Genomic DNA, 27,798 nt, shown 5'->3' with positions numbered 1-27,798 from the left:
ATGGGGCGAGAGCAGGAGCTGATCCAGGCCGTGAAGAACGGGGACATTCCTGGTGTGCAGAAACTTGTAGCCAAGATCAAGGCATCCAAGAGCAGTGAGTACTGGGGTGCGGAGCTGTGGGATCCCTCTGTCTGGCTGGGCACTGCTACCTGTACCAGGCTGTGAGTCCCAGCAGTGGGCTCAGTGCTGTCCAGGCTGGGCTCTAGTGCTGGTTCTGAACCCTGCAGCCCATGCAGATGAATGTAAGGGATTGTCCTGGCAGTGCTGGGGTTCCCCTCGGAAGTGTGGTCCACTGAGCAGGGATGGGTAAAGGGGAACGGTGGTGGCGAGGGGAAGTGAAGCCACTTAGGGGAAACCCTGCTACAAAGGGTCTGTAGCGATTGCCTGTATTTACCTTGTGAAAAATTATCATCCCAGCCAGTGGACTGGAACCAATCGTCAAGCCTTGAATTTCAGCCGGGTAATGTTTAACCCTTCAGCGGGGCTGTTTCCTTGCAGGTCTTCTCGGAAAGGTCAGCGGCAAGCACAGCTCAGAGCAAACACTGGGCTCATGGGGGTCCCCAAGGGCACTGGGGTTCTGCAGGCGCCGCGCGGTGTCTGGAGGACGTGGGAAGGGTGGAAAGGTGGAGGAGAAGATCATGGCCACAGTGTCCTTGGACGGAGCTGAGCTCCTGGCTGTTTCTCATGACCTGCTAAGAGGAGGAAGCTGGGAAAAGTAAATAACAGAGCTCTCTCGGGTGGTGTGTGGCCAGGGGAAGGTGCACGGTGCCTGCCTGGGTTGGGGATGTGAGACCTCTGGCCAGGGATGCCTGTCATGGGCGGCCTTGTGGAAAGCTGTCCTGGGGAGGGAAAGGGGGAACTCGTCCAGGAGAGGAGGAAGCCTTAAGGCTTCTTAGGAGCAGCTCAGGGCGCAGAGGCTGGTGCTGAGAAACATGAGTTATGCTGAGGATTATGAATGTGAGAAGGGATCAGCTCCCCTGGGTCAGCACTGGAAAGCTTTGATTTGGGCCAGAACTTCACAAATCCCAACTGCCAGGGCTGCAGGGGGGCTGAGGGCCACCTCCTGCCACAACAGGGGTGCTTAGTGCCCTCTCCCCAGGGAAAGGGATGGGGTGCCATTGTCTCTGCTTGCTCAGGGGTCCTTGAGCTGGAGCAAGAGGTTTCCCTGTGCCACTGGTTTGAAAGACATCCCTAAGGCAATAAATAACATCAGGCTCTGAGCATCCCACCAGCTGATGCAGCCCCAAGCTGCCGTCCCATGGCCCATGGCAATCCTGCACACCCAGAGGGGTGAAGTTACACTGGTTCCCTCCAGTCCCCTCCAGTAACTCCCTCCCAGTCAAACCCTGTCTGTGTGTTTTCTCTCTGGCGTCTTCCCCTCCCTGCAGCCTTGGGGCACCCACGTGAACGTGTGCTTCACTCCCCCGCTGCAGCAGCGTCAGCAGCTCCCTCTGCTTATTTTCACTCTATCCCTTCATAAGGAGGGGGGTGTGACAAGCCCAGACCCTTGTGAGGACACTGCTCGATAGGGCTCCCATGCTGGACCTGTTGTGGGGGACTTGCTTGGTCCCAGGGGCTCATCCCCAGCATGGAGGGTATCGCTGCTCCCCATCCCTTCCAGTTTCCTCTCTCATGTGAGCCGAGCATTTGCCGTTCGTTAAAGCGTCTCGTCCATATGAGAGGCCGAGATGCTGAATTTTATCTTTGTTTCAAATCCGTCTAAGAGTCCTTCTGCTGTCTCAGTGCATTGGGAGCTCGGGTGCTGTGATCAGCCCTCTGGGCCTTCCTGTGCCTAAAAAAGTCAGGGCGCGTAAGCAGAAACCAAGCGCCAGTCCCGGCAGCGGGAATTTCAGGGATGTGTTGTTTAACATTCACCATGCAGAGCCCTCCTCCCCGTGCAAGTGGGTCACAGCACCTATTATGAGACAGGGAGAAGGTTTCGGGGGCAGAAGCAAGGCAGGTATCCTGCCTGCAGGAAAGGGATGTCCGGCTGATGCTGTGGTCATTCTGCGGCCACCAAGGGGATCTCCTCCAGGAGAGCTGGGCTGCTCCTGCCACCCTTTGCTGAGGGAGCAACAATAGCAAATGTTCTGCTTGTTCATTTCCTTCTCTCTCCCCTCCCCTCCGCCTCAGAGTGCTGGAGAGTTTAATTGAAATTGTTAACCGACCCGTCACGGCTTTGGCCTTTCTCCCTGGCCATCAATCACAGCCTGGGCTGGCTGCGCTCACCAACAATGCCCCAGTTGGCTGGGCCAGGGCTGCTGCTGCTGCACCGTGGGGCTGGGGCTCCCAGGGGATGTGAAAGGAAAGACCCCCCCCCCCCCAGGACCAAGCTCCCATCCCTGGGACGGGATGATGGCTCCTGGAGCGGGACGGTGCCCAGTGAGGTTTGAGTGCCTGCATCCCTGGATGTGCACAGCTAAGGGGCAGGAGATGAGGGGATGCTGGGGCAGAGTGTGATGCTCCTGTGATAGGCAGGAGCTGGAGGACCCGAGGAAGGCACTGGGAGCTGGACTCACTGTTTGCCTTCCTCGAGGGAGTGGTGAAGGGTTTTGTTTAAACGTGCGCAAAGTGCAAAGAAAGGGCAGCAGCTGAGCAAACTGGTGTGAAACTCTCAAGGACGGGGAGCAAAGCCCTGCCAGGGCTCAGCTGCTGCCTCGGGGACGTTCAGCCACCTTTGGCCAGCCACTTGCCCCATTTCATTAGCTCTGATGGGGCTTTCCAGGCCTTGGATATATCAAGGACAGGAGTGGGTGCCTGGGACTTGGCTGTGCCTGGGCTGTGACCTAGCAAGGTGTTAAACACTAGTGAAGCTGGCCGGGTGTCTTGGTTTTGTCCCTACGTATGGGTTGGTGCCTCTCATTGCTGCGTCTGGGCAGCCCAGGGCACTCCAGGGTATTCCCAAGAGCAGTGCTGGCCCTCCAATGCTGCTATCACCCGTCTGGCTGGATAGGAGAGGGATGCTGCTGCTCCATGTGCAATGGGACTGCAGCAGGCAGATGTGGGATAACTCAGTCCCATCCCCCCCCCCGATTTCCTCCTAATCCCTAGTAGCTGTATCAGTTTAAGCCCTGAAGCGTGAGGTTTAATATCTCTCCTGTGATTTGTTACCCTTTGCCACCGGCGTTCTGTGTCCCTGTCTTCTGTGGAAACACCCTTTGTGTCCTGATGGGCTTTTTCCTTCTCTGAGCAGCGGCAGCCTCCGTTTGTTTGCTCCTTTTTGCAGTTTGGGGGTTATTTTGCAATGATGTTAGATGTGGTTTTGTGCCAACCTGCAAGACCAGCGTAAAATCATAGACTAGTTAGGGTTCTTTAAGGAAAGGACCTCAAGATCATCCAGTTCCAACCCCCTGCCATGGGCAGGGACACCTCACACTAGACCACGTCACCCAAGGCTCTGTCCAGCCTGGCCTTGAGCACTGCCAGGGATGGGGCATTTATCACTTCTTTGGCCATGCCATCCCCTGTCACTGGGGAGGACTGTCCTCCTTGCTGCTGCTCCTGAGCGAGGTTTGTCCCAAGCCTGGGTTGCTCCAGCTACTCTGCATTGGTTTGGCTGTGGGCAAAAGCCTCAGGCAGGATCCTCATCATTTCAGGCTCTGTTACACCCGATGGCTTTCCCTGCTGGTGGTGTCTGGGCACCCTGCCTGCTGCTCCAGCCCTGCCCTGGGCACTGCAGGACCAGGCTCTGCCGCTGATCCCAAGCGTGTCCCTGGCCATGTCCCTTGAAGCCCAAGCTTGAGGACGAGCTCCAAGCGCGCTGCCCTCACGCTGTGCCTGACGGGCCGGGCCGGACCGGCTCCGCCGCCGCTCGCTGCCGTGCGAGGGCCGCCACGGACGCGCCTGCGGAGAGGCGCCGAGAAACAGCTCCGAAACGGGCAAAGCTCCCTCTTCCGCCGCGGCACCGGGGGCGAGGCGTGCCCGGGGCAGCGCGGCCCCGGGACCCCTCCGCCCGCAGCGTGCCCAGACCTGCTCCGGAACCAGCCCGCGGTGATGGGGAGGGGAGGAGAAAAGAGGCTTCAGAGGCGAGCGTGGAGGCTGCAGCGCTGCACGGGGGGTCCGTCCTTTCTTCCCCCCCCCCCCCCCCCGTGGCTCCTGGTCTCTAATAGCCTGGTGCGTTTTCCCATCTACATCCCTGTTGTTGGAGCGCATGGGGTGGGTTTTGCCCCTTGTTTTGCAGCTCTCTCCCCAGGCAAGTAAAGCCCCACATAGGCAATGAAAGCAGTGATTGCTTTTCGAAGCTGGTTTCTAACGGGTGTTGTGTTTGGAAAGGGGCCCGGCTGCTGCTGTTGTGCCCGGAGCCAGGGAAAGCGCGGGAGATAAGGCAGGAGCAGACAACGTGGCACAGGGAGATGGAGGAGTGCTGGGCATTGCATCCTTGAGGCACCCAGCCCCATGGCCCTCTGCACCCCATCTCCCTGTGTTCACAGGGCCACATCTCACCCCGTACCAGGTCTGTACCTTGGTCCCCAGCCTTTGAAGACCCGTTGGCAGGGCAGCCCATGGCTTCTTGCTGTCAGCCTGGACTACCTGCAGCTGCCTTTTCCCTGCCTCGGTAAAAGAGTGGGGTGGGAAAAAGGGCTAATTCTAGGGAAGGGGATGAGTGTGGGGTCTTTCAAGGCTGCTTCAGGCCGTGCTGCCTTCACTTGAGGATGGCTGGGCAGCACTGGGGGTATCCCAGGGACTTGCCAGTCTCTCAGGGCCATGGATGGAGCTGAGCTGGTGGCCAAACCCAGTGTCACAGGCAGGAGGCTGAGGTTTGGGACAGGAGGGGGATTTCCATCCTTTGGGCACTTCCCACTGAATCATCCCAGATGAGGGGGCTCTTCCCAAAGGCTTCAGAGGCTGTTTTGGCTGTCTGACCCAGAAACACGGGACAATTTGGATGACAACAGCTCAAAGGCAGACAGGGAGGGCAGACCTGAGCCACGGAACGCTGTGTACCAGGCTGCCAGCAGCACATGGGCACTGTAATGGGGACGGTGCTCCCCAGGGCTGCACCCAGGCAGGATAGGATGTGATAAAGCAAGGACACAACCGGCACGGGCATCCTGTCCTTGGGCTGGGCTCGTGGGGCTGGACGTGGTGCATAAAGACTTTCTGGATGGCAGCAGCCCATACAACAAGGCCCCACGGGTTTGATGGCACTGTGTGCGTGCCATTGGCACTCCCACTTTATACCATGTGAGAGCAGAGGCTGCTTTTAGGTGAAAACATCATCGTGCTCTTCCTCCTCAGGGCTGCTGGGTCGGAGTATCTTGGCTGCGACCTAGAAGGGGGATGCAGCATTGCCCCTATGGTCCATGACGGCATCACTCCGGACACCTCTCCATCAGGAGATGCTGCAAGAAGGTGTTTTGGGGAAGGGGAGAGTGAATCATCAGATCCCAGCAGTGATTCACAGCATCCCTTGTGTGGAGGATGGTTTCCAGCCGGTTGGGAGCGTGCTCCCACACAACATCACCCCATCAAGAGTTAAAAGAGGGGCTGGACGCCGTGCGTGTGTGTGTGCATGCACGCGCCCTGTTTTGTTTTTAAAAGCTCCTCTCTGGCCTGGATCCCCGCCAGAGCCGGGGCCGCCGCTGGCAAAAACTCCAGCAAAGGAGTATGAAAGGGGCAGAAACTAAATAACAATAAACCACCTTTTTTGGGGCTGTTCTAGCAAGCAAAGAGGGGGAGGGAGAAGCTGTGAGTATTCCAGCTCATCCCGTCCGTCCCAAATCGTCCCATGCATCCCAAATCCCATTCTTGGCTTCGCCATACCTAGGATGGAGAGGGTGAGACCTGCTTGAACCTTGAGGCTGCAACATCACCCGGGCAGTGCCGAGGTGTCCTGGTGAGTCACAGACCTGTCTGGAGATGCCCAAACTACTTGGAAATGGCTCTGCCGGGATGATCAGGGAGGGGCTGGGCATCTTCACCCATTCCTTGTTCCTATGGGATGCCCCAGGGCTGCGGCAGCCTGGGCCTGGGGTATGTGCGCAACCCCAGGGAGAAAGGCTGGAGCTGGGGCTGAGCACGGGGAGATAAGGAAGCAGGGAAAACCTGCGTGTGCAGCAGGTATGCGGCTCCTGCAGCATCCCAGGCCTGGTGCAACACGTCCGGCTGTGCTTCCGCCAAGCCGTGCCAGCGCCGCTCCCCGTATGAGACCCAGCCAAGGCTGTGCACAGAGCACACAGCCCCTGGCGCTGCCGCCGAGCCCGGACCCTCATCCCGGCATCCCATGGATGCTATCCCAGGAGCCAGAGTCTGGATCGGTGACCCCGGTGGGCGGCTGTGCCATGAGGGGTGAAAACTCCCGGGATTTCATAACACGGCCGCGGGCAGGCGCGTTGTGTAAGGATGTCTGCTTGGGAGGGAGCTGGGGAGCATGGCGCGGGTGCTGGGGTGCCCGGCACGGAGGTATCCCAATGGCAGGGCTGGCTCAGACTCTGCCATCGGCTTTGCTCTTGCTCCCTTGCATCATCGGTGCCAGGGTCTGGCTGGTGCTCAGCCCCCGCTCCCCCACCTCGAGCAGCCCATCTTTGAGGCATCGTCTTGTTTCTGTGCCAGGATGGGTGCGGATGAGCCTGAAGGGGGTTTTCCAGCTGGAGACGGATTGGGTGCGAACAGCAGTGGGGAGACAGTGGATGGGGAGCCGCATGGAACTTCCCCATCCACTGGTGTCCTTTCTCCCTGGGCAGGACACCCAGCTCACAGCGTGGTGGCCTCTCGGGGACCTCGCCAGCCCCACCACTTGTCTCAGCAGGCTCTGAAAGGGCTCAGGTCCTCCCCGGTGGCTAATCATTGATGACATGGGTTATGTGGGTGCATGGTGAGCCCAGCCAGCTGCATGGGGGCCAGTACAGCCAAGGCAGTGGGGATTGTATTGGGCTGCAGCTCTGGTCAGCCTGGAACACTTCTGGTTTGGTTTTGTTGGGCTGACACAGGTTGCAGGAGCCCTCCGGGCTTTCCTGAATGAGCACCCGCTAATCCTGGGTCAAAAAGAAGGGACACACTCCTCCTTGCATGGGAAGAGGGTGCTGCACAGACAGAGGAGCTGCCTCTGATCCTGATCTGCATCCTCCTTGGTGGTGCTGGACACAGGCAGCTCCCTGTGTCAGAGCATCTGTCCCGCTGGTTATATATAGCAGCATGTGCCAGGCTGCATATGGACATCCTGGAGCTGCTTCTCTATTACTTCCACCCCAAACCTGGTGTGGAGACACAGTGGGGTGCAGCTCTGAGCCCCCAGAGTGATGCCTCTGCTCTGTCCCATACATCCTGCTCCAAATACCTGGATAAACATCTCCCAGGAGCAGTGCAGGTGGGTGCCCCATACGGGATCAACCCAGGCGCTGGGATGGGGATCAGCACGTGCCCATCAGCCCCAACGTGTGTCCAGCCATGTGCTTGCAAATCCAGCACCTCGCTGGCCAGGAAGGGCTGGTTCGCTCACCTAGGGCTTTCCCAGCAGCACTGGCACAGCTTGGAAAGCCGTTTGCTGGCAAGGTTTGGGGATGGAGCAGCCCACCATGATTCCCTGGCTGGGGTAGAGGGCACAGGGGTGGCACGGTGCAAGAAGAGTGCCTTTCCCTATGATAATGAGCCAAGGGAGGTGGGGGGCACCCTTCTTCCCCCTGTGCATCCCCTCATCCTCACCACCCCCCCGGGATGCTGCGGGGCATCGGGGGGGGTTCCATGCTCGGCTCCCACGTCCTGCCTCCGCCGCCAAGCCGGGCTTGCCGGGGCCGTTCCCGACACGCACCCGTTGTGCTGGAGAGGCGTAAACAGATCAGGTTCCCGGCAGGGGTCCAGGGAGCGGGCAGGCCTTGGCTTGTGTCCCACCGCCCGCGGCCGGGCTGGGATATGGGGAGCGCCGAGGCAGGGGATGGTGTGGAGGGAGGGGGATAACGTGGTGGAGGGGTCCCTGCGGGAAGCTGGGTATGACCTTGGTTTGATGGGGGCCGGGGTGCTGCCCCTGCCTCAGTTTACCCCCAGTGCTAAGGTGGGTCTGTTCCGTCGGGATTCAGAGGTGGTGGTGCTGCCCCAAACCACCTTTTCTGTCCCTGCATGGGAAGCCCATGGACTGGGGCTCCTCAGATCCAACCCCCCCCCCCCCCTTATCCATCGCAGTTGTATTCTGGTGTGTTTGACCTTGCTGTAAATCAGCCCGTGTCCCTCCCGTGGTACGTGGGGGGGACGGGGCTGCTCGGTGTTGTCCTTGTCCCCAGCTGGTCCCCAAGCAGCTGCTGGCAGGCTCTGGCATCCAGACTGGGTGATGGGAGGAACCCACTGCCGGCCCCGGAGCAGCTGGGACAAGGGGACGGGGGCAGGAACGCGGCGCCAGGAATAGCTCAGCAGCCACTGAGGCCCCCACAGGGACAACAGGATGGGCACAGGGTCCTGGTGTGGGGTCCTGCTTCCACCACTGGATTGGGAGATGCTGCTCCCAGGACATGCAGCATCGCCGGCTGCTAAGTGCATATAGAAGATTGCTGCTTCCACATGGGGACACACGTGGTGGTGCAGGGTGTTGTGATAGAGCCGAGACCAGAGGCTGATCTGTCTTGCTCAGGCTGGAGGGAGCTTGGCCCGTGTCTGCTAGGGATGGACTCATCCCTCTCCCCTTCCCATTGACAGCAGTGTGGAGCAGCCAGGCAGTTTCCACTCGCTTTGGTAGGCAACCTTGTGCAGGGGATGGGAGCAGCAAGGATAGATGGATGTCCTCTGCACCCTTGCACCAAGAGATACGGAAAGGGATCCTTCTCATCCCTTGTAGCTTGGGAGCACCAAGCAGCCCTTGCTGGGTGAGATCCTCTTGATCTTTCCCAGTGCAGGTGCTATGAATGGCTGCAGTGCCACAGCATCTGTGGAAGCAGTTGCCCATCCAGCATCTCTTGAGACCAGCGGGAGCCAGAGGCCATGTTTTGTCTCTGTACTGGTGGGAAGAAACCAGTTTGCTCAAGCAGCTGGGATCCACACTGCAGTTCCGATGGAGCTGGATAGCCCATGCATCGTTTGCTGGAAGCTGTAGGAAGCAAAGAGCCTCTCGCTTCGGTTTAGCAATAGAGTGTAGCAGCAGCAGCCCCCCAGGAGCGGAAACCCTTGGGTCTTACGGAGGAAAACCCAGTCCCCAGGCAGCGTCTGCCCCATCCCTGCACAGATGGGGCTGTGTGTGTGTCCCAGGGGACCACACTGGCCGATCCCTGTGCTGGCGGCAGCACCGGCTGCAGGGTCACAGTGGAGGAAAGGCATCTGCAAGGTATTTTTAACCACCAGCAGCAGGTCTGAGGCTCGCCCTCGGCTGCTCATTGCCCATGGGCTGGTGATGGGGAGGCTTTGGGAAGGTTCAGTTCCCGGCTGCTCGGGAAGGAGCGACAGCACTTGAACCATGGACCTGCTGGGTGACCTCCCGGTGCCTCCCCTCCCATCCTGTGTGTGCCGTGCCCAGATTAGAGCAGCCAGGGTGGGGACAGCCGCTCCGTCCGCCCCGGCAGCTCCAGGTACACGGCAGCAGCTTCCCCGGGGCCAAACAGGGAGGATGGTGCAGGATTTCCAGCCGCCGCCACATCCCTGTGTGCTTTGAGCACTGGCCATACCGGCTGGAGCAGCTCCCGGGTGCCCTGTGCCAGGCTGGCGCTGGTGGGGACAGAGCGCCATAGGCTTGCAGCAGCCCTGTTCTCCAGCATCACTTGCTCCTGGGAGCTGCATGGTTTGCTGCAGCCACCCAAACTACAGCAGAGGGCTGGATGCTTGTTTCACTCCCTTGGGCTCACAGGGTTTTGGTGGCTGCTTTTGGCTGCTCTAGTTTTTATCTGGGCCTCGTTAGAACCAGCAAATGAATAGCTACGTGCTGCTCCTGAGCGTCCAACCCTGCAGGTGTAGGTGGGTTGCTGCGTCCCTGCCCGCCCTCCCTAATTAACTGTTGCTCAGCAAATCCAGACTCACTGACCTGCCCTAATCTTCCCGTGCAAGGCAAGCCCTTAACTGCTGGCTCCTGCTGCCTCTCATGTCCCCTGTGAGCCCATATCATGTCCAAAGCCCTGGGGATGCAATGGAAGATGGTACCCCAGGAAGCAGCACCCCCCCTGGGCAGGGCCGTTTTCCTGGCTGGCAGCTCCCTCTGTGCCCACACTCACGCTGCTCTCTCCATCCCCCTGCCTCCTGCTTTCCCTCTTTCTTCCTCCCATTGACCGTGTGCCGGTTGGATTATTTTTCCCCAGATGCTGCAGTCTGCAGTTTGCCCAGGTTGAATCTGCCTGGGTTTGTTCTCCTAATCTCTCTAAATCCCTTTTGTGGTATTTCTGCCCTCATCCCTCTGTTGCGCATCCTCCAAGGATTATATTAATGCACTATTGCCTTGGCATCACATCAGTGAGGATGCAGAGGGGGTCTGTAGGTGCAGAACCCCTTTGCGTGGGTACCTGGAGAGCACTGGAGCCCTGCAGCCCCTTTCCTGGCTCCCTGTTGGAACCGGTATGGAACCAGTTGAACCTGAACTGAGGTGTGTTAATGCTGGACAAACTGCTCTGCCGGTCGCGGTGTCCTGCAGCCCATGGGTGGCTCTGGCCCCAGGGTGTACCCAGTGATGCACTGTGGGCACAGGCAGAGCTCACACTTGGCCACTGGCCCCCGCCGCTATCGCCCCATCTCTTCCCGCTCGGGAGGCGTCCTGTCCTTTCGGAAGGATGGGGGAAATGGAAAAGGCTCCACCTCTTCCCTGGGCAAATACAGCTCCTCTGAGTTCATATCCTGGAGAGCGGAATAGCCAGGTCCCAGCAGGGACGGTGACTTCACCTCCCGGTAACGCGTTTCCCTGGCCAGCTGGGAAAGGAGCTTTTGCATCAATGAAGGAGCCGCCCGGCTCAACACACCCGAAGCCTTTCCCAGCTCTTCCCATCCTGGCCGGGGCTGGGAGATGCATTTCCATGGGGAAGGGGTGTTACTGCTGCCCCTTGCCAGGGGAGCCGGGCTGGGGCGCAGAGAGTGTGAAGCCCCACATTACTGGGGAGAAGGGGAGTGAGCACCATTCATCACACCATGAGCTTCTGGAGATCTCAAACTCAAAGCAGGAGCATGTGTTTGGATTTGCAAGGGATGAATCCAGCCCCAAAGGACTCTTATGATGCTGTTTCCTCCCCTTAGCATTTGCCTCCTCCATGTGGCCATCAAACCTTGGGGGTGAGAGGCAAGAGCTGCACCTTCTTCCCAGCTGCATGGATGGGGATGGGGTTTCCGACTCTCTTTTCCTTTCATTGTTATGGGAGCCTTCCCTTTGAACGAGCTGCCTGTTTTTTCCTGCTTTTCTTGGGATGGAAGCAGCGGGGGGAAACTGGGGGTCCGGCCGGGGGTCCCGGTGCGGCTGGGCTGGGGCTGAGCGCTCCCTGTCAGTGCTGTGCAGGGATGCTGCCCTTCCTGCTGCCAGCCTCTTGAAGAAACTTAATTGTTGGGGTTTCCCTGGGAAAAGGGCTCCCAGCCTTTCCCAGAGAAGGAAAAAGGCTCCCAATTGACTCCATGGTCCTGCTGCCATGTCCCCTTTGCCTGTCATGTGTCCCTAGCTCAGGGAGGAAGATGCCTTGGACCTCTCAAATACCCCCGGTCCTTTGCCATCCCTTGTCTTCACCATCATCCATCATATTTGAACACATTACAGGATAGGAAAGCTTAAAGAAGGAGAAGGCGCAGCTGAGGAGGGAGGCAGAGCTGCCAGAAGAGACTCAGACATGCTGTCAACAGAGACAGCTTGGTGGCAGGAACAACTTGGGCTCTGCGTGGCTGTAGGCCCTAACATTTGGGGCTCAAGCCAAGGGTTAATGGTGGAGGCTGTTGAGGTTAAAGACAAGCAGTGTGTGTTTTGGAGTGGGGATGCTCACAGTGCAGGGATGCTGTGTCCAGCCCTCGGGGTGCTGTGAGGAACTGCCAGGAGTTCAGCTCCTGATGGGGTTATTCCAGCTGGATCCAGGCTCCTGAAATTGGGAGTGGGGCTTGCATGCAGTAGCCATCGTGCAGTGTCAAAGCAGGCAGGGCTCTGGCTGGGTCCCACTGGGTTTGGAAGGTCTCTCAGGGGTGAAGATACCGGTTATCCTGAAGAAGCTGCCAGAAATGGTGTACGGAAAGACAAAGAGTTCTCTAGCACATCGTGCTCTCCAGCGGCTGCCGTTTGCCCTGTGCGGATGGGAGTCTGCCTCTCTGATTGCAGCCTCCCTTTTCCTGCCAGTTAACCCAGTGGCTTTGCCCCAGTTGGACCCACCCCGCAGTGCCTGGCTTGGTGGAGGACCTGTTTGACAGCGTTGGTGGGAAGCCCATTCACAGGGGTGCTGTGAAGCATCAGACCCTGAGACAGGCCATTTGCAGGCAGGAAAGCACCCGTGGCAGCTGAACGTCTGGATGCAGGTATAGGTGCTCATCCAGGTATCCCAGACAGCAGCACCCAGAATCACAGGGGAAGCAGGGGAGCCCTGCATGCCCGGGGAGCTGGGCACAGCGCTGGGCTGTGGCTATGGTAGGGTCAGAAGCTCTTGGCTCTCACCCAGCTTCCATCCTAAGCTTGCTGGGCAACTTTGGTTGAGTTTCTTCACACCGCTGTGGCTGAGCTCCTTCCCTATCGGAGCGGGCGAATCTCCTCCGAGCCTATTGGGAAACTGCATCCGAAGCAGCCGGTTTTCCAGGAGGAGCCGGGTGTGGGTGGCTGCAGCGGACGTGCCTGGGGGTGCAGGGGCGACAGGAAGGGAGATTCCTGCAGAAGACATCACCTCTTTGGGTCTCAGTTTTGGGTGAGACACCAAGCATCTGTAGAGCCCCAACATGAACCCACTGTGTGTGAGGCAGGGCCACCCCAGGCCAGGCAAGGCAGGTCGGGTGAAGCTGCCACCTCCAGCCCCAGGAGGGAGGAGATGCTTGGTGCTCTGCAGGATCACAGCTGATGAGCTCCTCCAGCTCAGTTATTGGCTTAGTGGTGAGAGTCCCTGCATGGCTTTTGTTTGTCCGAGAGGGCATTTGGTATGTCCGGAACACATGAGCCTTCTCCCACCACACAGGGCAAAAGGATGCTGTTCCTGCAGTGCCCAGACAGAGCATCCCTGCATGCAGGGTGATTGTGGCTGGTAGTGCAGGGATGCTCGTGGTGTGGGGATGCACAAGCTGGATGTTGAGGGATGCTGTGGCTGGCAGTGCGGGGATGCTCATGGTGCAGGGGCACTGAGGCTGGATATTGAGGGATGCTCGTGATGCAGGGATGCTCAGACCTGCAGTGCGGGGAGGCTCAGGGCATGGGGATACTTGCAACCAGCAGTGTAGGGATGTCATGGGAAGACAAGGGGAAGGGATGAGGGTCTGTGACAGAGGCTCAGCAGAGGTGGGACTGGCAAGGAGGTGTCTCCAGTTACCAATCTGTGTTCTCCACAAAGGCTTGCAGTGGAAGAGCTCCGACCACATTGATCGGACAAAACCGAGGGTGGGGGGGTCACAGCTAAAGCAGCGCTTTCTGGAGCCTGAGTCTCCCTGTGGGAGCCAGGGCAGGAGTCTCCAAGGGGCGCTTTGTGGGCGAACGGAGGAGACTTGGGAGCCAAATCCAGGCGAGCGCGCGTGGCTCCTTCCTGGCTCCGCTCTGCGGAGGGATCGTATCCGTTTCCAGCACCTCAGGGAGAAGTCCCCGGGGCCGAGCTGTGCGGTGAGGAGCAGCGGTGATGCCGATGCCGTACCCGCTGCGCTGGCACCGGGTGCTGGCCGGGCCGGGCAGGGGCACGCCTGGCTCCACGCAGCCGGCACAGCCGGCGCCGGGTGTGCGCCCGGGGGGGTAAATAGGGGTTGGTGCCGGGCCGGGTGCCAGCGGCACGGGTGAGGTGCCTGCCCTGGCCGGCGGCTCCACGGGTGCCCCCTGCATCCCGTGATGAGCTCAGCCCCGTGGGCAGCACACCAGGGGTGCAGCCTGGAGCCGTGGGGAAACTGAGGCACAGGGCACAGCACAGGGGCTGGTTGGGGATGTGCCGTGTGGGGCTGTGCCATCCTGGCTCCTCCACCAGTGAGGATCCAAATGGCCGTGGGCTGGCACTTTGCCATAGTCCAGTTCTGGGCCCCTCACTACAAGAGAGACATTGAGGTGCTGGAGCGGGGCCAGAGAAGGGAATGGAGCTGGTGCAGGGCCTGGAGCACAGTGTGATGGGGAACGGCTGAGGGAGCTGGGGGGTTCAGTCTGGAGAGGAGAAGGCTCAGGAGGGGACCTGATCGCTCCCTACAACTGCCTGACAGGAGGATGGAGCCAGGAGGGGCTGGGCTCTGCTCCCAGGGAACAAGGGATGGGACAAGAGGAACCGGCCTCAAGCTGCACCAGGGCAGGTTTAGATGGAGCTGAGGAACAATTCCTGCCCCAAAGGGTGCTCAGGCATTGGAACAGGCTGCCCAGGGCAGGGCTGCAGTCACCGTCCCTGCAAGTGTTCACACACTGCGAAGACGAGGCCCTCAGTGCTATGGGTTAGTGGTGGCCTTGGCGGTGCTGGGAACAGTTGGACTGGATGAGCTTGAAGGTCTTTTCCAGCCCGGTTATTCCATGATCCCATGGCCGAGGGTGCCGGTTCCTCTGGCGGCCGCGCTGCCTTTCCCAGCCCTGCACATGTGTGAGCAGTTCCCGGCGCTGCTCTGTGCCGGCTCTTGGCAGCCCCGCGCTGCACAGAAGCTCTCTGCCTCCCTCGAGGCCTCGCTCAGCGCCGGCCCCGCGCTGCCGAGCCTTATCCTGCCTGGGCAGGCGCTGGAGCAGGGATTGGAGCGGGATGGGAGCCCGATGGGACCCCTTGGAGGGGGCATGTTGGGGAGCCCGCAGGTGGAGTTAACCCTTGGGGTTCCACGCTCCTGGAATCATCCCCTTCAAGGGCTTTTTGCATTTTGGCACCAAATCCGTGTTTTCCTGTGTTCATCTGCCTCGGATGTCAATGTGCTCCCGGCAGGGAGCGGGGTTTTGTGGATCAGGCCCGTGGGTGCTCCCACCCTGCTGCAAACACACAGGAGGTGATGATGTGCCTGGGATGGGAAGGGTCTGGATCAGCCCCAGCCCTGCAGCCCTTTCCCTGCCTGGCTCTAGGGTGTCCCGGCTGGAGGTGCATTGCCAAACCAGTCTGGGAGGGCTGTGGGATTGGGAATGCTGAGCCTCAAAACATCTGGATGAGGAAGGCCATAGAGCCTGGAGCTGCCAGGACACCAGGAGAAGGGGCTGAAGAAATGGGGAGAAAAATGGGGGAACTGGTCAAAAGGAGCACATGGGTGTAACGAGGAAGAGGGATGCAGGGAAACCCTTCCCCTTCCCAGGAGTTCATTCCCAGTTTGTAGCTTTTGGGGACCTGCTGCTTTCCCATCCACCCATGCTGTCCATGGTCCGCATGGTCCTGCCCCATGTCCCGACCTTGCTGGGCAGCTGGAGCAGGGAACTAATCTGAGGAATGCTGCTTGGAAAGAGGAGCAAAGACACAGAGGCTGCTGTGCAGATGCTGACAGCTGCCTCCTGGGGCTGGGGAGCCGACACCCACTGCATCCCAGCCCTGCTTACTGGACCCCATCAGCCACCCCAGTGCAGGAGATGGTTCGGGATGGGATTTAGGGAGAGCTTTTGCTATTCAAATAATGGGCATTGCTCAACTCCAGAACCCGCCGGGGGGGCTGTGGGGTGTTTCAGCCTCTTTCGGATGTGCACAGTGGGAATATCCATCCAGCCCTTCTCCTCCTAGCACAATGCAGGCTCTGCCCCTCTGCAGTGGGTTAGGACCTCTCTTCCTCCTCCTCCTCACCCCTGTTTCTCAGCTCAGGCAGTTTCCAGCTGATGGGAGCAGTCCCACAATGGGATGTGGCTTTGGAAGAGCTTTCGTGTTGGTGGAGCTGCTCACTGCCACTCTGGAAGGGGTAATTAGGGTGATCCCATCCTGATCCCCTCAGCTGTGGTGAGGAGTCACGAGTCCTTCACCAGCAGCCACTCCAAGCCCATTCTGCACTAATGAGGCTGTTTACAAAACAGCACAGATTGCAGTAAGGAACACACCATTCCCCGGTTTCCTTTAATTACCATTTGCATGGGGAATGAGCCGGCCCCCTCTTCAACCCTGCTTTCCAGCGGAGGGGCCATAGAGCAGAGTATGGCTTTGTATGGGATCTGCACATGCGAGGTGGGTAGAGACCTTGGGAGAGGAGGAAAAGAGAAGGGAATGAAACGGGAGAAGGAGGAGAAAGAGCTGCAGCCCTGAGGATCTGTGTCTGGCTGCAAGGAAAGGGACTCCTTCCCCAGGACCCCCACTAATATCTTAGTGGGGTTGGAGCACTTCAGGCCTGGCTCTCAGGCTTTGATTTTCCATAGGAAACAGCAAAAGAACTTTTCAAAGCATTTAATCCTCCCCGGCTCGGCCATGGGGCAGAGGAGGAGCGGCAGCATTCCGTGCCCCCCGCATACCTTCTCCTTTCTTTCCCTTTTGACTTGGCGGGTGAATTCCAGGGATGTTAATCCGTTCTCAACCCCTCGGTGGAGAATAAAACGTCCTCTCCGTGTGGGAGGAAGGAATTCATTCGAATTAATTGCGGCAAGGAGCAATTGGGGGAGTGTGTGAGGCTGTGTGGGGTGAGCATCCTCTGCGGCTCAGTGGTCCCCAATGGGGAGGGATGGGGGGGGATGGACAGGGATACCCGGGGTGGCACAATCCTCACATTCACAGAGGCTTCAGCCATAAAATGCCAGCCATGTGCTCTGTGGGCCAGGCTTTGGCAGCAGTGATGGGCACAGGGAGTGAGTGGGGAGCAGAATGGCCCCACTCAGCAGTTTTGGGGTGTTTCTGCCTATAAAAGGGAAGGAAGCTTGGTCCCACCGAGCAGGCATGACAGGAGCTGCAGGGTCCGACCCGTCCCGGGCGTGCACAGAGATGGAGCAGGAAGGATGAAGGAGGAAGGGGTCTGAGCTTGAGCTGGGTCAGCCCATTGAGGGTTCGTGGATGTGAAGATGGAGTGAGAGGAGGGCAGAGGCCGCCGGGATGGGGCAGGCACTGTTCTGTGCGCTGGGAGGTCGGTGTGGCTGCGGGATGGGGTCTCGCAGGGTGCTGGGGGCTGCCTCCTGCCCTGACCTTCACCTCTTCTCTCTGCAGAGCTCCTGGGGTCTGCCAAGCGCCTCAATGTGAACTACCAGGATGCGGACGGGTGAGTGCTCCCCTGGCAGGGTGCTGGGTGCTGCTGCTGCTGCCAGCATGGGGGGGGGCTTGTTCTTCCCTGTATCCAGTCGGTTCTGCAGCTCTGGGGATCGTAAAGCTGCTGAGGCACAGAGGACGCAGCAGCATCCCAAAGCCAGTCTGAGCCCCGCAGAGGAGCTGAGCACTGTGCTCCATCCATCCTGCAAAACCCTTTATAAAGCTCTTTGTCCCCTTCCATAGGGATGGGGGTGAAAAGGGTGTCCAGCCAGTGAGCTGTGTCCTCGGTGCTGTTGAGGCAGTGCCTGCACATGCTTGTGCCTGTGTCTAATACCCCAAGAGCAAAATCCCTTCATTTGGGGGGGGGTTAGAGGGAGACAAGCTGAGGTTGCCAAGTGACCACAGCGTGCTTGTGTAGCTCATCAGTGCCAGAATCCAAGCACTTAATAAGATGGGTACTGAGAGTTAAAGAAACCACAAAGGCCCATAAAATAAATCAGTGTGGTGTTCTTATTGGATTAGGTCTGACCTGTGAGCTGTTAGCATTGGGGTTTGTGCTGTTGTTGTACCTAATTCCTACAGGTTTTCTGTTTGAGGACTCTGGAGGAGGAGGAGGTGTCCATGATGAGCCCTAAAGGGCAATGAGGGATTGAGAATGTGCAGGATGGCTCTGTCTGAAAATAACACTGTGCAAATGGAGCTTAATAGGGAAAGAATGTAATAATAGAAGCAATGATCTGGTTCTGATAGGGCACAGGGCCCGTGCTCGGGCAGCTCCTGGAGGGCTGCTGATGGATGGGAACAAGGGCAGAGGGTTCCTCATCAGAGAGGGCGTTTACAGCATGGGTAGCGCATGGGATGCAGGAAGGGGATGGGAGAGAGGTGAGAGCTGTGCATGGGGAGAGCCACATGGATGATGATGTCCTTGGTGTCACCTTGCTTGTGTGTTAGAGATGATGGGGCAGGTGAGCGTGGGCTGCTGGAGCTGCCTCCAGGGCAGAGCTGGCCCCACAGGGATCCCTGCAGGGTTGGCTGGGGGGTGTTTTGTACCTCCCACATTCTCGCTTCAAGGCAGAGCTCAGGGGCACGGTGGCTGCACTGAAGGAAGGAGCATCCCTCCCTGCTGGGGTTCGCATCCCTCCTGCATTGCCCATAGGGATTTGGGGATGCTCTGGGACCACGGATCAGGAGGAGAGAGCCATGGTAGCTGAGCTGTGTCCCCAGCACAGGGCTGAGCACGTTGGATTCCCAGGCTGGCTCTGCCTGGAAGCCCCTCACACCCCTTGGAGCAGCACTTAGCTTGCTAATCCCCAGCGGTGCAGGGACCCTTCGCTTGGCCATGGCCCTTCACGTGGCAGCACAGGGGGAGCCCCGGGCAGACAGGCCCCTTTCACAGCCCCAAGACACAGGGCTCTTTCATTACCAGCAGACTCCCACACTGTGCCGTGGGCTCCCAGCATCCCTGCTGGCATGGGGAGGGAGCAGCAGTGGCTGCTGTGCCACTGTGTTTGCTGGGTGCTGTGAGCAGTGTGGCTGCGCTGCAGAGAGGGGAGATGCATCCCTATCCATCCTGCCTGTCTGGGGGCTGAGGGACCCCTCTTGCTGTGGTATCGGGGTGCACAAGGTCCCTGCATCCCTCACTGAGCCCTGGAGCACGGACAGTACGGAGGGTTTTATCTCTGCTTTGCTGTGGGGAAACTGAGGCACTGGGAGCAGGGAATCAGGAGGGATGTGGCCATGACCAGCCAGTGACCAGCCCCGTGTGGCTGTGCAGGCAGGGGCTGTAGGGACAGCGCGGTGGGGATGGAGCTGGGCTGAGCCCTGCCTTGTGTCTCAGGTTCTCAGCACTGCACCACGCAGCCCTGGGCGGCAGCCTGGACCTCATCTCACTGCTGCTGGAGGCACAGGCCACCGTCGACATCAAGGACAGCAATGGTAAGGGGTGGCCCCAACCCCCTAGCACAGCCCCATGGCCCCAGCAGCCCCCCCGAGCAGGGCTGGGGGCCGCATCCATCCCTGCTGAGCCCCATTTCCTGCAGGGATGCGGCCCCTGCACTACGCAGCCTGGCAGGGGCGCGTGGAGCCCGTGCGGGTGCTGCTGCGAGCCGCTGCCTCCGTCAACATGGCCTCGCTGGATGGGCAGATCCCGCTGCACCTCTCGGCGCAGTACGGCCACTACGAGGTGGTAAGTGAGAGCCCAGCACCCCACACACCCTCTGGGGCGAACTCCATCACGCATGGGGTGAACCCCATAGTGTGGGATGATGCTGAGCTCCTGTACCACGTTGCTCCCTGCAGTCGGAGATGCTGCTGCAGCACCAGTCCAACCCCTGCCTCATCAACAAAGCAAAGAAAACCCCCTTGGACCTGGCCTGCGAGTTCGGGCGGCTGAAGGTGAGTGCTGGGGGCTCTGCCCTGCACTGGGCACGTCTCTGGGGGCAGCTCTGGAGCTCTTTGGCTCCTATGGGAGCAAAGCACTGGGTCTGGCTGTGCTTTCCCTTTGTCACAAGCCTCAGCACCCAGCAGGCAGCATCTGCCTGGGTAAAGCTGGATCCTGAACCTGGGAGCTGCAGGTTTTGTTCCTGACCTCACACAGGGCAGCATCGGGCTGGGAGAGAAGCCAGGAGTCCTTGCTCCCGGTTCCTGTTTAAGCTCAGACAGGCTTTGCTGGCTGATTCCCACAAGCCGTGAGCACCCAGCTCCAGGTCCTGGCATGGCTCATGGGGACAGGGCCACTCTGTGCTCTGGGAGACCCCAACCAACCAGCACCACACCATCAGGCTGGGCTGGAGCTCATCCAGCCAGACTGTCCCATACCCCCCCGGGGAGGGGAGCAGGGGGATATTTCCATCTTCGCAGTATCTATAATGTCTGCAGCTATAAACAGGGCAGTAAAAATAACTCCTCTGTGCCTCTGGGCTGCCCTGAGATGCTGAATGTCGCTCTGGGCTTGGAGAGACTGGAGCTTTTTAGGGCTTGGTCTGAAAAGCCCGATTATGGGAAGTCTATTTCTGGTTGTTGTGACCTTTATGGCCTCTCACGACAGTGTGGCCATGCCAAGGACCAGCCAGCGCCAGCCAAGCCCTGGGGCTGCAGATGGAGGGGAGCAAAGGGATGGGGAGCAGAGGGCTGGCCCCAGGGATGAGCCCCATGCTGGGAGGGTGCAGGCAGGGGTACCTGCACCCCCCTGTTCAATATGTTGCCTGTGTAGGTGGCCCAGCTGCTGCTGAACAGCCACTTGTGCGTCGCCCTCTTGGAGGGACAGTCCAAGGATGCCACTGACCCCAACTACACCACCCCCCTGCACTTGGCAGCCAAGAACGGGCACAAGGAGATCATCAGGTAACAGCCCCCAGCCAGCCTGGGCACTGCCCTGTCCTGGAGAAACCCATCCTGGCTTCAGTCCTGCTTCCTCCCAAACCCCCCTCAGTTCCTCATCCCCAGAGCCTCGGATGGACAAGGGCTTGTCCCCAGGCTGGCCCTGATGCCCGTGTCCTGCTGTTCATGCCTCTCCCTCCTTCCCACCAGGCAGCTGCTGAAGGCCGGGATCGAGATCAACAAGCAGACAAAGACGGGCACAGCCCTGCACGAGGCCGCGCTGTACGGCAAGACAGAGGTGGTGCGGCTGCTGCTGGAGGTGAGCGCGGTGGGGACGAGCCCCTGGGGCAGCCACCATCCCCTTCCCCTCGGTCCCTCCATCTCCCGTGGGTCCGGTGGCGCGTGTGGGGTCTGGCCGTGACCACGTCCCCTCGTGGGCAGGGCGGTGTCGATGTGAACATCAGGAACACCTACAACCAGACGGCGCTGGACATCGTGAACCAGTTCACCACCTCGCACGCCAGCAAGGACATCAAGCAGCTGCTGAGAGGTGAGGTGGGGCCGGCACACAGCCAGGCACTGAGAGGGGCTTCTTCCCCATGGGGCTCCCAGTGCTCCTCCTGAACACCCAAACCAGCCTGGCTGCGAGCATCAGCATCCTGGTCCTGTGTGATACATGCCCCAGTCCTCCCTATGGGAGTGACCAGGGATCGAGTATTAATGTTTTCTTCTCTACCCGCTCTTGTTTTCTCCCCCTGCTTTCTCTGAATCACTTCTCTTTCCTCTCTGTGCTCTGGCACCTTCTTTCTTCCCCCTGTCCCTTGTCTTCAGAGGCATCAGGAATCCTGAAGGTCCGAGCTTTGAAGGACTTTTGGAACCTCCATGACCCAACCGCTCTCAATGTCCGGGCAGGAGATGTCATCACAGTGAGTCTGCTCCCTGCTCCCTGTCCCCCTGCCCCAGCATAGCCCCAGGTACCAACCCTGTCCCTCTCATCCCTGCGGCAGGTCCTGGAGCAGCATCCGGACGGGCGATGGAAGGGGCACATCCATGACTCTCAGAAAGGCACCGATCGGGTCGGGTACTTCCCCCCGTCCATCGCTGAAGTCATCAGCAAGAGAACAGGTTGGTGTCCATCCTACAGCCAGGCGCAGCGCTCTGTGTGACACCTCCCTGCACCTCCTGTAGGACAGGTCCCCACAGCCCATGAAGGGGGCAGAGAAGGACTGGGCTGGGTGCAGGGGCTGTGATTCGGGGGTTGAGGCTCACACCTCCCGCCCGAGCTCTGACCGCGCGTGTTTTGTCTTTGCCTGCAGGCATGGTTGTGCCCCGCGTGCCACCCGCACACCAGCGCCAGGGCCCCCCCGCGGCGCTCCCGGCCCCCCCCGGCAGGCTGCAGCACCTCCCCGACGAGTGTCCTCACCAGGCAGCCCCCAGCGTCCCAGCCTATGGGCACCTCACCCTAACCCGGACGGCCCCGGGCCCTGACAGCTCAGGTCAGGGGTGCAGCCGGGGACCTTCCCCTCTTCCCAGCCCTGCCCGTGCAGGGGGACACGAGGGGGATGCTCTCCTTCCACCTCCCACAGGAGAGGGAGCAGGCACACGGAAAGGGAGTGTAGGGGAGCCCATAGAGCAGCCCTTGCCCTCCTTGTGTCCCAGGCTGTGTCCCCGTGTCCATTTGTGTGTCCCTTGCCAGCCCTGGTCGCCCTGTCTGTGTTGTGTGTGCTGGGAGGGAGGAGGGACCAATGCATCATCTGTGGCTGCAGGGGTCTCATGGGAGGCTGGTTTTAGGGGTATCACTGTGCTGGCACAGGGGTCCCTGCTGGGACCTGTGTGCCCTGTGTGAGCCCTGACTCTGGGGCGCTGCTGATCCCTCCCTGATGCCCCGAGCAGCAGGAGACAGGAACAGTGTGGGCAGCGAGGGCAGCATCGGCAGCATCCGCAGCGCCGGTAGCGGCCAGAGCACCGAGGGCACCAACGGGCAGAGCACCAGCATCCTCATCGAGAACGCCAGGGTAGGCACCAGTCTCTGCTCCCCCCGTGCTGCTCCCCCAGGGCTGGAGCCCCAGCCCTTTGCTGGGTGAAGCTGTGCTCAGTGTGGGGACCCAGCTCTGCTCAGGAGGGTGCAGCAGGGCCTCCCTGTTCCATCGCTCCTCCTCTCCCCCAGCCGCTGCCCTCCACCGGTGATGACCTCCAGCAACACCACTTGGGATCCGAGCCATGCAATGGGCAGTTGACCCCCACAGCAGGTGAGGGGTGTCCCAGCTCCATGGGGCCTTGGGCACAGCTCTGCCCCCGGCCCTGGGGGCTGCTCGCTGCTCAGGTACCCCCATGGCAGCTCCCCTGTCTCCTCTGTGCCAGGGACACAGAGCCACCAGCCTGCCGGCGGCTGCCCCCCTGGAGACAGGGTCTTCTCCCACCAGTTCTTGCGTCCTGAGCAGCTCCTCGAGGGGAAGGTAACTGGGGACCTGGTGTGCTGGGTGTGAGGGCCACAGCTGGGGATCTCAGCCCAGTTCTCGCTGCACTGGGGACACAGGGGATGGGTCTTGAGGGCATTGGGGATGCCCAAGGAGCTCTTTCCTGGAGCACCCAGGTCCTTCCAGCCCCTTCATCATGGGCTGTCGTTTGCCCTGTCCTCTTCCCAGGATGCAGAAGCCATTTACAACTGGCTGAGCGAGTTCCAGCTGGAATCCTACACTGCCAACTTCCTCAATGCCGGCTACGATGTCCCCACCATCAGCCGCATGACCCCAGAGGTAAGTGGGGTCCTTCCTCACCTCCCAAGCTGCTGCAGTGGGTACCACTGCTGACCGCTGCCCTGCTCTGCTCACGTTAGGATCTCACCGCCATCGGCGTGACCAAGCCAGGCCACAGGAAGAAGATCTCCACTGAGATCGGGCAGCTCAGCATCACCGAGTGGCTGCCCAACTACATCCCGGTGAGTCCTGGTGCTGGGGCTTGGGTCTATCACCCTCTTGTCCCAGGTCATAGAGCTCTTTTACCCCAGCACAGGAGCGGGGTCTGTAAGTACATACAGGCCGTGTTAATGCAATTAGACCCTAATGCAGTCTCCGGGTCAAGGGATGGGTGAAGGAGCTGCCCATGCCTCTGCTCACAGCAGCATCTCTGTGCTCTTCACAGGCTGACCTGATGGACTGGCTCAGCGCCATCGGGCTGCCCCAGTACCACAAAAAGCTGGTGAACAATGGTTACGACTCCATCACCATCGTCACGGACCTGACGTGGGAGGATCTGCAGGAGATCGGCATCAACAAGCTGGGTGAGTCCGTGCCGCCATGCCCAGGGCAGCCAAGCTTCCCGCCCAGGTCCCCACGCCCCATTCTTCCTCAGGCTGGGAGGTGCAGGCCTGTCCGGAGCACTCGGAAAGGGCTGTTCTTGGCTGTCCCTAAGGACTCCCTTGGCAGGCTGGAGCCACGAGGACACTGGCCGTAGTTTGTCTCCTCCCAAAGGCAGTGTTTGGATAACCCGGAGGCCTTTGCCCCTGTTTGTGGTGTGACCATGACTCCTCTTGGCCAGGAAACAAAGGCCACAGGGGCCAGAACCGACCCAACACCCCTTTCCCATTGCAACCTTCCTGCAGGCCACCAGAAGAAGATCATGTTGGCCGTCAAGAAGCTCCGAGACCTGCGCAAAAGCCTCAACCAAGCAGAAGCGACCCTGGCAAGGCGCAAAGTGCCCGGTGCCCTGGACATCGTCACCATCGAGTCACTGGAGAACGGCGAGTGCCAGTCCCCGCACACCCCCAAGATGACGACCTTCCAGGACAGTGAGCTCAGCTACGAGCTGCAGACAGCCATGTCCAACAGCTGCCACGACACACTGGGCATCAAGAGCAGCCAGGGCATGTCCCGGAGCCAGGAGAGCATCGGGGTGCGCTCGCGGGGCTCGGGGCACTCACAGGACCACGTCCTGTCCCGGCACCTCTCCAGCCCCTCGCAGGAGAGCCTGGGCAGCGGCGAGAGCAGCAGCAGCAGCAGCGGGCAGTCCTGCGCACCCCCCCGCAGCAAGGAGAGCCCGGCCAGCCTGCCGGGGCGGCCCAGTCCTGAGCCCTATGGGAAGCTCATCTCCCCCGAGGGGCTCAATGGCTTCGCCAATGGTGGCGGGGGCAGCCCGCTCAAGGAGAGGAACCTGCCCGAGGGCACGGAGCAGTACACCCGGCCGGCGGCTCAGAAAGGCACCGGGGCACTGGCGGGCACCCCCTGTACTCCTCCCCAGACACCCAGCAAGGCGACAGCCCCCTACGTCTTCATGTACCCACACGTCTCATTGAAGTCCCCAGCGGTGCCTTCCCTCCTTGGAGCAGAGCAGCCCAAGCCCCTGGTGCATCCCTTCTCCTCGGGACAGAAGAGCAGCCTGCAGACATCAGCCCAAAAAGCCTTCTCCTACCTGCACAGCCAGTGCGGCCCCACGGAGCCGCCCTCCCCGTGCCCCACTGCAGGGGCAGCCCCCAGTGCTTGGCCGCACGGGGAGCAGCACAACGGGGGCGAAGGCTTCAAGCACAAGAAGCGCTCGCACAGCCTGAACCGCTACGCGCTGTCGGACGGGGAGCACGAGGAGGAGGACGGGGCTCCCACCAGCACGCTGGGCTCCTACGCCACCCTGACGCGGCGGCCGGGGCGCAGCCAGATGCCCCGTTCCTGTGTGCAGGCAGAGACCAAGGTGACCCGCAGCCAGTCCTTTGCCATCCGGGCCAAGCGTAAGGGTCCCCCGCCGCCGCCTCCCAAGCGCCTCAGCTCCGTGTCCAGCACCCTCGCAGACAGCGAGCAGCCCCCTGAGCCCCAGCGGCAGCCCTCAGCCCCCCTGGATGTGCCCGATGCGGGTGACAGTGGCCGCAGCAGGACAGTGAAGAGCCTGGCGGCTGCGTTGGAGGGGACACCAAGTCCGCCCAAGCCCCTCCTGGCCCCAAAGCCGCTGCATGTGGCTCAGGACTGTGTCCCCAGGGGAGATGTGGATGGCAAGTCCTATAACGGCGGTGACAGCAGCAGCACCGTGCTTTCCGATGCTGGCAGGGACCCCTTTGAGAGCAGCAAGCCACGGAGACGGACATTCAGCGAGCCCAGCACTCCCATGACGGAGGTGGTTGCACAGGGAGGGCGGGAGGACGCCTGCTCGGACACGGAGGAGGAGGCCAAGCCAGAGGTGTCCTCCTCTTCCTCCCAGAACAGCTCCAGTGAGTGCATCCCCTTTGCTGAGGAAGGCAACTTGACCATCAAACAGCGGCCGAAGCCCACCGGGCACCCCAAGGCTGATGCAGCTGTGCGGGACACAGAGCCCGGCTCTCAGCCAGCAGAGTCCCCCTGCTCCATTGGGAAGGAGCCGGTGGTCCCCACTGTCACCAAGGAGCCACCGGTGCTGGAGTTCAACCTCACTGAGTCGGACACAGTGAAGCGCCGGCCCCGGTTCCGGGAGCGGGAGCCGCTGCAGGCGGTGCTGAAGGCGTTCAGTATGGCCGGGCAGGCCGAGGCACCCACCAGCCCCAGTATGCCCCAGTATGCCCAGGCACAGGCAGTGAGCATCGCCGGTCCCACCGCACCGGCACCGCAGGCTGGGCTGGCTGGGGATGCGTTTGATGATGACAGTGTGGAGTTCAGGATTGCCGAGATAGAGAAAAGCATCTTGTCTCTGGAGAAGGGGATCAAGAAGGCACCGAGCCCTACCAAAGCCCCCAGCCCCACGGAGCTGCTCGGCACTGCTGTGGTGAGGACGCCTGCTTCAGGTATGTGGGCCATTAGAGGTGGGAGCGGAACAGGATGCTTCCCCCTCGGTTGGTGCAGGAGGTGAGGAGGATGTGTGTCATTGTACGCCATGGCTCCCCTTCCTTTGCAGATGTCCCCGCCAAGCACACCTCGGTGGCATCCACCAAGCTCGTGTTCTCCGGGCCCAAGACCATCTACCAGCAGGTCCTGCAGCCCTCCCGCCATGCTGTGGCTCCTTGGGCGGGCACTGAGGCGGTGCCGGATGTGATCGGGTCCCTGGCCGGTGCCGGGGCGATGGAGGCGGGCAGCAAGGTGTTGGTGAAGCCATCGGCATCGGCCCCAGGGCAGCTGGCGCAGCAGCGGCTGGAACAGACCAACTGCACCCTGGCTGCCGCGCTGCAGGCGGCGGAGAAGAAGATCACAAAGGAGGAGGTGGAGAGGTGAGGGAGATGCTGGGGATGGGCCCTGCAGGGGGATTGGGAAGCCCCCAGTGCGGGCAAGGTGAAGGGATGTACATGTACAAGGGATGTGCCGTTGGGTCCATGGGAAGTCCCTAGTGATGGCAGGTGGAGGGATGTACGTGTACAAGGGATGTACCATAGGGTCTATGGGAAGTCCCTGGAGATGGCAGGTGGAGGGATGTACATGTACAAGAGATGTACCATAGGGTCCATGGGAAGTCCCTGGGGATGGCAGGTGAAGGGATGTACATGTACAAGAGATGTACCATAGGGTCTATGGGAAGTCCCTGGGGATGGCAAGTGGAGGGATGTACATGTACAAGAGATGTACCATAGGGTCCATGGGAAGTCCCTGGGGATGGCAGGTAGAGGGATGTACATGTACAAGGGATGTACCATCGGATCCATGGGAAGTCCCTAGTGATGGCAGGTGAAGGGATGTACATGTACAAGGGATGTACCATCGGATCCATGGGAAGTCCCTAGTGATGGCAGGTGGAGGGATGTACATGTACAAGGGATGTACCATCGGATCCATGGGAAGTCCCTAGTGATGGCAGGTGGAGGGATGTACATGTACAAGGGATGTACCATCAGGTCCAGTGTGGCCAACCCTACCCCCTCAGCACCCAGAGCCTTTGAGCAGTGTTTTGACCTCTCTCCCTTTCCTCCCCAGCCACCCCGGTGCCGTGCACTCAGCCAAGAACATCCTGGAAGACATCAGCAACATGTTTGACGACCTGGCCGACCAGCTGGATGCGATGCTGGACTGAGGCTCTCTCCTTCCCCTCCCTGCCTCTGGCTGCTCCAACAGTGTCCCTTGTGATGGGGAAGAGCGGATCCAGCACTGAGGTGACCCCAGGTCTCTCCAGCTGCCTCATCCCCACACTTTGCACTGCGCTGGGAACGCTGCTGCCCCTCCTTGCTCACCCCTGGCTCCGTATCACACGTGCCAGTGCGGCTGCGGGCTCGCTTCCGAGGGGTCAGGCATTTCCCACCAGACTGGCAGCGGGAGGAGAGCCCCAAGGGGCTGCACACGGGGTCCTGGAGGCCACGGAGAAGCCGAGGAGCCTCCACAAGGGACCCTTCTGTTTCCCCGCTGCATTGTTGAGTCCTGCCTCTTATTATTTATCCCCTGCCAACAATGTGTCAGAGGAGAAACCTCCCTGGGCA

At 60.3% G+C, this 27,798-nt stretch overlaps 1 protein-coding gene across 1 annotated transcript; it reads left to right on the top strand.

Moving 5' to 3' along the window:
- CASKIN2 (CASK interacting protein 2) lies at window positions 1-27,398 on the top strand (the record flags this gene model as incomplete). Its single annotated transcript, XM_080629310.1, has 20 exons — window positions 1-94; window positions 17,091-17,142; window positions 18,967-19,064; window positions 19,169-19,314; window positions 19,428-19,523; window positions 20,341-20,471; window positions 20,658-20,766; window positions 20,889-20,997; window positions 21,279-21,373; window positions 21,455-21,572; window positions 21,764-21,943; window positions 22,341-22,462; window positions 22,615-22,696; window positions 22,809-22,903; window positions 23,093-23,203; window positions 23,284-23,385; window positions 23,589-23,727; window positions 24,049-26,184; window positions 26,295-26,604; window positions 27,302-27,398. 20 exons carry the CDS (start codon window positions 1-3, stop codon window positions 27,396-27,398), a joined length of 4,422 nt encoding a protein of 1,473 aa, XP_080485436.1.
- Between the last annotated feature and the right edge of the window lie 400 nt (window positions 27,399-27,798).

Source organism: Psittacula echo, assembly GCF_963264785.1.
Source record: "Psittacula echo genome assembly, chromosome: 14".
NCBI lineage: Eukaryota > Metazoa > Chordata > Aves > Psittaciformes > Psittacidae > Psittacula > Psittacula echo.
Note: the sequence above shows the minus strand (reverse complement) of the source record. Positions and strands in the feature narration are given on the sequence as shown.